Source organism: Photinus pyralis, unplaced genomic scaffold, assembly GCF_008802855.1.
Source record: "Photinus pyralis isolate 1611_PpyrPB1 unplaced genomic scaffold, Ppyr1.3 Ppyr1.4_LG4, whole genome shotgun sequence".
Lineage (NCBI taxonomy): Eukaryota > Metazoa > Arthropoda > Insecta > Coleoptera > Lampyridae > Photinus > Photinus pyralis.
This window is the reverse complement of record NW_022170511.1, coordinates 20,368,591-20,379,367: the sequence shown is the minus strand read 5'-3', so window position 1 is coordinate 20,379,367 and position 10,777 is coordinate 20,368,591. Positions and strand designations below refer to the sequence as shown.

The window sequence follows — 10,777 nt, the reverse complement described above, 5'->3', positions numbered from 1 at the left end:
GATTGCCGTTTCTTTGCAATTTTTTCGGACACTGATTTGAAACATTAATTTCTCGCTAGTTTTCAGATAACATCCGAAAAAACTTCATCCAGAGGGCAACGACTCCCTGATAAATTCGTAGAAGAAAAGTATCCGACGGCACGATCCAGTTTGCATTTCATTTTGTCATCGCACGAAGTATTGTATCAGGCATCAGCAAAGAATAAGCGCCTCTAACTTCATGTACGAGGAAGAAGCAGCTATTACATATACATACAGCTTTCATTGTTAATAACGCCGGGATTTTATAAAGAAGTTGCCAATTAGATCGAAGATTGCTATGAACATTGTTATAACACTTTCCGTAATTGCATTCGAAACCTGGATCGTATTACGTGTGACGTGATACAGGTCGGTTCAAGATAAAGGTACGTTTTTGCACCACGTATTTAATAAACTCAATTGAGTTGAGTTTCTCTGAACAGTCGTTTATATTGTTTGTGCTTAAGACTTTGGGATACATTATAATTGAATTTATCATTAGATTCAAATTGTGTTAATTTTAAGACAGATTTTTCAGATGGGATTCGAAACCTGCATTGAATTGTGTATTTCTGTGAATTGTAACCTATAACGTTTGTATCATAAATAAAGCAGACGATGTATTACATTGCATTGGACTGTATTTGTTGATTTAAATGTATAATTCAAGATTTTAAAGGCATATTTAATTTTGGTACTTTATTTGAGCGCAACGTAGCCAATTTTTTTGTCATAAATCTACCGAAAGTTTTGGATTATCAATACTACATTATTTTATGTTTGATACGTCCCTGGAATACAGCACGCCACTGGTGACCAAAAATTGAAAATAGTATCATTGAAAACCTCGAAAGTGATTTCGATTTTTGAGCTTGTGTCGTGTTTGTCAAATTACCGTGTACTTAGCAGGACACTAGGCAGGACACCTCTGAATTAGATTTATGCGTTGAAAAGCTCAAAAAAGTTCATAACATACCTATAGATCGAACTTCAATTTTTTAGCTGTTATGTTGCATTTGCAATTTTCAAAGTCCCCAAAGGGAACGGAGTTTGCACCGATAAACGTACATACATGATCTGTCGTTGTGGTTGGTTTGTCGGAACGTCTAGATCTAGCATCTTTCGATGATAATATAGTAGTAATTATAATTATTCAATAATGTTAATGATATTTATTTATTTCATTGTTTGTTTACTTTACTTTTGTGTACCTGTGTAGTAGTATTCTCTTCAGTCATTTTTTCCTTTACTTGTTTATATTTTATCTTTGTTTTGTCTCTTTTTAACTAAAATGTTAAATTGTTTATAATCTATATTATTCTGTTTCAGCCACATAATCAGATTAGGTTTTATTTACTTGAAATTTTAAACTGTTTATATTATTCTTTTTATATATGCATTGTACTAATTTATTATTTACTATATTTACTGACGTGTCAAAACCCATTTATGGTATACGGACAAATAAAGATTGATTGATTGATTGATATCTGATGTGTTAATTTAGTTGCTTTATATTACGCAGGGTCTGCGATCTGGGGAGCGACATTTTAGCATCAAGATATCCTAGTTCGATTGAATCATAGCAGGTTTAAATAACAATTAATGGTCTAAATATTCCAAAGACTGGAAGAAATAGAATAAAAGACCAATATTAATGGAAAATCATAATTTATTTAAAAAAACGATGTCAAAATAATAAACTATTTACAAAACGTGGAGGTATTTTAGGCGTAAATAATTTTAATGGAGGTATTTGGAGTATCCTAAATGAGAGTATCCTAATCCAGAATATCCCAAACCATGATATCCCAATCCATAACCTAATCCATGATGTCCAAGACCGCCATAGAATCCGTGATCGTATCCATAACCGTGTCCAACGGCGATGGCGGGTGCAGCGGCGGCTACAATGGTTTTCGAAATGACTGGAGCTGCTACTGCGGTTTTGACAACGGCAGGGGCGGCATGTACAACTGGTGCAGCGTGAACAACTGGTGCAGCGTGTACAACTGGTGCAGCGGCATGCACAATTGGTGCAGAGTATCCAATTCCATGCCCGTATCCCAATCCATGTCCGTATCCCAATCCATGTCCGTATCCCAATCCATGTCCGTATCCCAATCCATGTCCGATACCATGTCCTAAACCATATCCATATCCCAAACTATGTCCGTAACCCAAACCGTGTCCATATCCCAAACCGTGTCCGTATGACAGGGCTGGTGCGGCAAGTGCAGCATGTCCGTATCCCAATCCCAAAAGACCTCTCTTCTCAGTCTTCTTCTCCTCTTCAGCACAAACTACGGCGACAATCGCAAGTACGCAAACCTGAAAACCACAACGCACTCCGTCAACTGGTCCCGCACATCAACATCATACTCACCAAGAACTTCATTTTGATATTATTGCACTTGACTGTAACTGGAACAGACCTAATGTGATGAAGTCCATACCAAAGTTGGCTTTATATACCGGCAAAGCTTTTGCAAATCACGTGTGTGAATGAAAACTGGACCATTCACATCCCAAACAAACCGACGGCGCACACGGGGGTAACACTTGCACCTCAATTCGTGTATCGCACAGCGCGCCGGTAAAACTCGTTAATTATTACATAATTAGGCCGGATCCGGCGATCAGGGCTGAATAAAATTAATAGGCGTTCATTACTTTCAAATTTTATATAATTAATTAATTGTATTAATCACTTGAAAAAGTTAGCAATTATTGAGTGACATTTCAAAATTTCCATTGATTTAATCGACTTTTCCGCAAGAACTGTTGCACAACCAGAAGTGCTGTGCATAGTCAACATAGGGGCTGTATGGATTTTGCCCACAATTAACCTAAATGGTGTAGTATAAAATTTTTGTTGAAGAAATCTTTTCGTAATTCTTTTAATGCGTGTGTCCGTTGCCTAATCCACGCGAAAATATGTGAATTTTATTCTTTCGGCATCCCATTTAGCGTAATCTAAATAAACAATAACAAAGGACGAAATTAACCTTGCAATTGAATTGGGTTAAACTATTTTGAATGTATTTCTAAAGTCACACTTTCATTAAAAAAAAAAAGACTAAAATAATTGACAATTATAATTAAATATTTATCTCTCAAGGTTACACAACGTAATTTGGCTACCTACACGATTGCGCTTACTTAAATTTGGAAATCTTATACCAAAAATGCACTTTCATGGGAAGCTTGCACATTTTTCGGAAGATTAAAGTTTGTCGTTCGTTATTTTGCTAATGGTTAGCCGTAAATCTCGTCCTCATTAATTTGTCGAAGGCTATCATTTCATTATGCAAATTCTATGCTAAATTTGTCACTTTTAACTAATTTCATTGCACGAAATTGTAACAAATAAATAACATCGGCGAGGAAAAAACTGGACGTCCTGATATGGAAAGTACCAAACGAATATGATGAAGGTGTGGTGAACATATGATATATCTGTAAAAGGGAAAGTGAGAAGAATACATAATACGAGTTTTATAGATTATAGATTGTGTTTTTAGATATTGTAAATACGGTTCTGTTTTAAAAAAAATGATTTTGTACTTTCAATAATAATTCGTCGCTCATTTTCGACCTGGTTTCGCTTTACTTGCACTTCGCAAAGCCAACTATGGCGTAATCCAAATTTGTAAAGTTTACTTTTCGCGTGTTAAGAACTTGTTACATTCACATGGGCCCGTACTTAAATCGTTCTTATTTATTGCTCCCAAAATTACAAGGCCGCTAGTTCTCATCAAAACACATTTGACATTTACACTTCTTAAATTATTTATATAGTTCTACTAATCAAGTCTGATAAATAGCTAAACTACCGATTTTTATAAGTGGTTTATGTTTCACAAATCTACCAAGAAAAATGCTTTAAATTTGTCAGATAACAAAACCTCAGCGCCCCCATTACAGCCGTCAAGCATTTATATAATGTTATCGGACATATTGAAACAGTGGTTTGGGAAGCGATCAAATCCAAATAATACTGTATGGAAAACAAGAAAGATAGTTTTTGTCTGAATGTTTCTTGTTCTTGTCTATGTAACGGGATTCTGGATTACGATAGGAGGGTGACTAGAGTCCTCCGACCTCTCAACGTCACTCAAGCCATCCCGCACGTGAGATAAACCTCAGGATGCTGGAAGGGGCTACTCTAATCGTAGCAATTTTCGGTTAGGATACCCCCAAGGATCGTCTCAGTTGGATTAGAGCGGAACATTCACAAAGTATGTGGTGTGCCGTCTCGTCGTCTGTATACCATCATTTATAAGATGGTGATTCTACCAAATCCATGCAGTGTACGTGTTTGTTTAATGTCCAGGAGTAACTTCAGGTTTTTTCTTGATACCCCTGTGCAAAAACGCGCCAGGTCACGAGATGGTCCGTTGAAGGCTTCTTTCGCATAGCGACAATCTAACATCATGTTCCACTTATCCATGTGCTGGGTTTGGGTGCCTTGAGCCGATTCTGGACCATAAAACACCTGTTTTGAGGCCAACCGGGCTGACTCATCCGCTTTATCATAACCTTCCGTTCCAGTATGTCCTTTGACGTATGCAGGCTCAAGAGTGTTGCTGCTTGCTACTTGCTCTAGTGCATGGTGACATTCGGACCAAGTGCCTGCAGGGTAGCTCTGCTGAGATTCTAATTGTGTTGCATAAGGACTTTTCTTGCCACTAAACTTAAGTCCTGCCAACTCTCATTGGAATACAGTAGGAAGTTTTCCTAGTGGTTGGGTGATATGGAAGTTCAGTTCTTTGGAGTAAATACCAGTGCCTGTTCCTTCCATTGTTTTAGATCCATCCCTGAAGATGAATATGTAGGGTTGGAATGATGTCCATTAACCTAGCAGAGTAAGGTCAGCAGAACACAATGAAACATATTGCATAACTAGGTGCTAATTAAGTACTCTATTCCGAATTAAATGCTCCTTTTTAAATTATGAACCTGGCAGAACATGTAATAATAAAAAAAAATGATCAAAGTCCTCGTGTGAGATCGAAGGGACTTCAGCGCATTTTTGTGTGGCAGATCAGTGTTTTATTAGCCAATATTGACTCCACCATCAAGAAGATCTTGCCGAAAGCTACCACGTTCACTTTGTCGGTACCATTTTCTCACTTACCGTGCACTCGCAATTCGCGTTTGAAGTTTTAACTCCACCGTCAGTAAAATCCTTTGGGGGTTACCATATTCCCTTTGTCGACACCCACTTCTGATCACCCGCAACAAATCGGATTTGAAGTTTCGACTCCACCATCAGTAAGATCTCGTCGGGGGTTACCACATTCCCTTTGTCGATACACAGTTCCGACGTCCCGTTCATTCGTAATTCACATTTTGGTAGATTTCGTTAAAATCCCGGCATAAAATCGTATTCAACTTTTGGGTACTTCACATAGCTCGACCTTCTATTAGTGACACGAGAAAGAGAGACCGCGATTCGCGCTGTAAGAAACTTTTGGGGGCCCAAAGTCGACAACCCCTCGAAGCGCGCCGCGCAAAAGGTGGTTTATTTCGCCCCTAGGAAAAAAAACAAAATTCCGCCACGCAGGAGTTGTGCGCGTTGACAAGATCTTCCCGACGACACCAATTTGAAAACAATCGGAGAAAAACTGTAGAAGAAGATAGATAAAAACTGAAAAATCTCCAGGTTAGTATAATACGCTCGGGGATGGCGTCCAGATGTCGTCGACTCCAAATCTGGTAGCCCCATCCCTAACGTTCTTAATTACACGGCCCCGATAGTTACATGTACACTCCTTGTCTTTTTACAAGCGTTTTTCTACGGGCGCGCATTTACTGCCAGCCAGCCAGCCAGCCAGCCAAAGTGAGATTAAAAGCTACTTTTTACAAAAAAATTTTTTTGCAAAAATGCGCTAAAAAGGAGCATTTAATTCGGGAATAGGGCACTTAATTAGCACCTAATTATGCAATATGTTTGATTGTGTTCTGCTGACCTTACTCTGCTAGGTTCATGGAGATGTTGGAATGCCACATCCTCATCCAGAAGGATGTGAGCTTTGCGTCTTTTTCTCTCCGCCTATCCGTTTCTCCGCTTGCCAGGAGTTGCTCTAGGTGTCTGGGGGCTGACTCACAAGACGTGGATTGTTTGGAGGTGACTGTTGGAGCAGTTTGACCCATTTGGGCTAGTCTGACCTTCTTTTTGCTCTTCTGCTCAGTGCCGGAGATGCGCTTGCGTGGTTTGGCGTGTTGTTGAGGCTCGTGGCCCTCCCTCTGGTTTATTATTTTGATCAGTCCCCATGTCGGAAGAGTGCAAATTCGTCCCTGTAGCTCCCCATCCACCACGGAGTCCAACAAGGGGACGTCTATATTGAAGAATATAGCCTCTAAAGGTAGCAGAAAACAGGCTCGATTTCGTTTCGGAGTAGATCATTCGAGAACTGTCTACGTTCAGCTAGTCAGTCTGCTGGCACCACCCTACACACGCCCACCGAGTCGGCGGCTGACCCGACGACACAGCCGATAGTGTCTCCCGTTTTAAGCGAAGTTCCGGCCAAAGTAATGTGTTGTCGCTCTTCAGGATCTGTTCATCGCCTCGCACGCCACAAACACGAAGGTTTTGCTCTGGATTCATACGCCGAGTCAAGCCTGGTGTTACACGCCGCCTTGATCAATGAACCACTCAAGTTCTAGAACCACGACAAGGCGCAACACTGAGGGGGATATGTAACGGGAGTCCGTTGACGGATTTATTTTGATTCGCATTTTTACGTGGTATGTCTTCTGACATTTACCCGTGTAGGAGCGGGAAATAATCGGGATTTTACTTTTACCGATCATTACTTCTTTCCCGATTTTAGACGATATTAGTCTTATACTTGGCAGTACTAGAAGGCGAACCCGAGGACTACTTTCCAGCTTTGAAACTGTGTTACGAGGGGACTTGGGTACTCGAGATTTGTTGTGTTGTAGGCCACTAGGAATAGTGAAGATCGTGGCACCATCGGCGGTGTAGTGGCAGTTGAAGATTCAGATGCCCTCTATTTCACCTTCAATTCTTCCCTCTATTTCACTTTCAAGCTTAAGTTTCGGTAACATTGGAATCGCCGCGTCTAAGTTTGACCTTCAGTGACCTTGATTTTCCTTTAGTTCGGAAAGGAACCCTCGTTTACGACCTTCAGTGACGTTGAGTTCAAGAAAGAACCCACGTCTCGCGTATTTTTTCTGGTTCAGCGGTATTCTACATTACGAGGAGTTGAGTTATAGATACCAAACATCTCATTGGCTAGAACAAATGAGTTTTATTGGTGGAGAAGTACGTCCCCGAATGGGTGTGAATCAAAAAAGTAAAGTAGTGGGGAATAGAGCAATTAGTATTAACTCACGGTGCAATTCTTGTCGAGCAGTGAGTGAAAAAGGATCATTCGAATGCAAAGTAATAAACGCGATAATCAAGGCCGAGAAGGTTTGTGAACTCTAACACTATTCATTTGTAAAGTTACGTGTTGTACGGTTGCGTACATTTACGTGGTTTGAACGATGGTTGATTATTGTTTAAAATACCGCATTGTAAATTGTTTATTTTCTTGTAAAATTGGGTTAAGGAAAGATAAGGGACATTTGCTGTAGACTTGTAGTTGTATTAAGTGTTTGTAAAAGTTTAAGTAACTTTAAAGTTTAAAATAAACCCACCGCTACGCCAAGGGTTGCGCTTACCGCTAAGAAGGTCATTCATTTTGTAAACAGATGTTGTCGCAGGTGCGCTCTTTAGATAGGAATTGTGCGTATGTTAACAGTAGAATAAGAAAGTGGTACGGATATAAAAAAGAGAGGGAAGACGTTTTAAATAAAACAGAAAGTGTTTTAACGTGGCCTTTGGACGTTTGTGGAAAGTCGGGTTGTAAGAAAGGTAGATGTACCTTCATATTTATAGAAAGTCCTGAAAAGACCTAAGGAGTCCCTAAAAGAAACTATAACAGTTTTGGAAAGTGTTAGACCTTTAATTCTAGAGAGTTTGGTTTTCCAGATGCTGTCTAGAGCTTTTCCATAGCTTTAGACCCTTATTTTGTTTTTTTCGGTGTTTTATGAAACAGATCTCCGACCAATAATGGCTTCCTGCTTAAAGATCTTTCCAGATGTTTCCAAGTCAGCGATTTTCCATTTTAATAAGTAATCGCACAAAAAACATTTTTTATTTTCCTCAGTGCAGTCTATAATAACTAGCAGGGTTTAAATTTCCGGGAAAATCGATGTCGAAAGGTAAATGGTTTCCGGATTCGCTTAATATTCAATGAAAAATTTGTAAATTCCCAAAACAATATTAAAATTCCCAGAATAGTTATTTACTTACATAAAAGTCAGGAAAATGAGACATTACTGGCGAGGAAATATTGAAGTGCGAGGCCCTTTGGGGCCGAGCACTTTAATTCCCGAGTCAAGTAATGTCATTTTACTGACGAGTTTTGTATTAAATTTTACCCGAAATCGTATTTTAATATAATATTTCAATTTGTATATAAAACTTTTGATTAATGTCAATCTGTCAATGATGACAGGAGTTACTATAAACATTAGAAATGTCACAAATGCGGCCGGTAAAGTGGCGGTGCGGCCGGTAAAGTGACAGTTGCGGTCAGTAAAGTGACAAGCGTCAGGAAACGTAGTCTGCTCTGCCTCTGTCATGGAACCTCAAATTTCCTGACAGAAAGTTTCAGGACGATTTTGGGTATTGTTTTTCCCTATGTCTACTTTCACATGACAAAATCTCTTCTGAAGGGCGCCTGATTTTATGACACCAAAATAACATCTTAAAACAACTGAAGAAGAAGTTGATACTGTCAATTATTGGTATAGTGCCGGAAACAGTTTAAGGAGCGTAAAAGATTTATTTTCTGTTAAGCCAACACAACAGCAATATTCGAACAGCTTGATGTTTATTTGTTTTAAAAAGTTTATTTCAGATGCATAAAATTAGGCGCCCGTGAGAAGCGATTTTGTCTTTTAAAAGTAGACATAGGCACAGATAAAATACCCTAGAAAAAACCTCCTCGTATATTATGTTCTCCTAGTAGCACGACACCTTTTGCATAAGTTTGTCGACAAGTAACAGGTGTAGTATTAGGAAAATAAACACCTCTTCGCACTCATATGATCCTGATACAGAATTGGCACATTTTTAAATCTAATGAAAGCTTTGAAATAATTCTGACAGGGCTAGGAAAAGACCTCTTCGTTATTATGTTTTCCTAGTAGCACGACTCCCTTTGCAAAGTTTGTCGACAAGTAACAGGTGTAGTATTAGGAAAATAAACACCTCTTCGCACTCATATGATCCTGATACAGAATTGGCAAATTTTTAAACCGAATGAAAGCTTTGAAATAATTCTGACAGGGCTAGGAAAAGACCTCTTCGTTTATTATGTTTTCCTAGTAGCACGACTCCCTTTGCAAAGTTTGTCGACAAGTAACAGGTGTAGTATTAGGAAAATAAACACCTCTTCGCACTCATATGATCCTGATACAGAATTGGCAAATTTTTAAACCGAATGAAAGCTTTGAAATAATTCTGACAGGGCTAGGAAAAGACCTCTTCGTTATTATGTTTTCCTAGTAGCACGACTCCCTTTGCAAAGTTTGTCGACAAGTAACAGGTGTAGTATTAGGAAAATAAACACCTCTTCGCACTCATATGATCCTGATACAGAATTGGCAAATTTTTAAACCGAATGAAAGCTTTGAAATAATTCTGACAGGGCTAGGAAAAGACCTCTTCGTTTATTATGTTTTCCTAGTAGCACGACTCCCTTTGCAAAGTTTGTCGACAAGTAACAGGTGTAGTATAAGGAAAATTGGCAGAATTGGCAAATTTTTAAATCGAATGAAAGCTTTGAAATAATTCTGACCTTTATCCCTTTATCTGTGACATAGGGAAAAACACACGTAAATCTTCGTAATTATCCCTGTATAACTTACCTGAAGATCTGTACATTCTCAAAAGGACCTCGAAGCTCTTTCGAATTCCAAAATGAGTTGAATATCTCTTCCATGCTTCCGTAGAAACTTACCTTTGAAGCAAAATATGCACATAGGTCGAGTTGTGAGTTACGTGAAACAAATATCTACTTGTATTGTATGTTGCTATAAAATGAAATTAGAAAGGCAGTAATGTGACTATTTATTTTAAAAGCTTTCGGTACAAACAGCCATAGTAGACATCATCGAAATGAATTACATAGTTCTTCTAAACTAATAGGAAGGGTTGTCAAAAAGATCTTACTTTCCCCCCAGGCCTAATCTACAACAGGACTGTCCGGTCGGACAGATTCCAGGATCGGAACCAAACACGCAGAAGTTTACACATGAGTATGGTGGATCGCAAAACGTTGCTATGAAATGGATTAAAATTAGTGCCGATGTGTGAGATGTGAAACTTTATCCTTACCGGTTGCTGGAGACCAGAATACAGCAATCAAGGCAACGATAATGAATGCAAACAATTTCATTATTATGCGGACAGTTCAACAACTTAATGAGAAGAAATCGCGTTACTTATTTTATATGGTCCTGTTATCTTTGGGCAACCACCTCAAAACACGCAGATAAACAATTTTTTGTTAATTACTTCCAAATAAGCAATTCCGCTAAGATAACGAATCAGATGTACTTCACCAATCTCATTTTAAATTTAGGTGATAGACGTGAAATATCGTAAAATTTTGAAGGTCCCTAGAGCTCCATGCGACGGTTTAAATACCGAAGACCGGGAGAGCAGTAAATT

At 38.8% G+C, this 10,777-nt stretch overlaps 1 protein-coding gene and 1 long non-coding RNA gene across 2 annotated transcripts; both read right to left on the bottom strand.

Moving 5' to 3' along the window:
• Window positions 1-1,675: 1,675 nt before the first annotated feature.
• LOC116169494 (keratin-associated protein 6-2-like) lies at window positions 1,676-2,495 on the bottom strand. The gene is made up of 2 exons (XM_031485605.1): window positions 2,408-2,495; window positions 1,676-2,352 (listed from the first exon to the last, which is right to left on the bottom strand). The coding sequence occupies exons 1-2, from the start codon at window positions 2,417-2,419 to the stop codon at window positions 1,765-1,767; spliced, it is 600 nt and encodes a 199-aa protein (XP_031341465.1). The 5' UTR covers window positions 2,420-2,495; the 3' UTR covers window positions 1,676-1,764.
• Window positions 2,496-10,157: 7,662 nt separating this feature from the next.
• On the bottom strand, window positions 10,158-10,539 carry LOC116169498. Its single transcript, XR_004144972.1, has 2 exons — window positions 10,442-10,539; window positions 10,158-10,385 (listed from the first exon to the last, which is right to left on the bottom strand). It is a non-coding gene; the product is annotated as an uncharacterized LOC116169498 (long non-coding RNA).
• Between the last annotated feature and the right edge of the window lie 238 nt (window positions 10,540-10,777).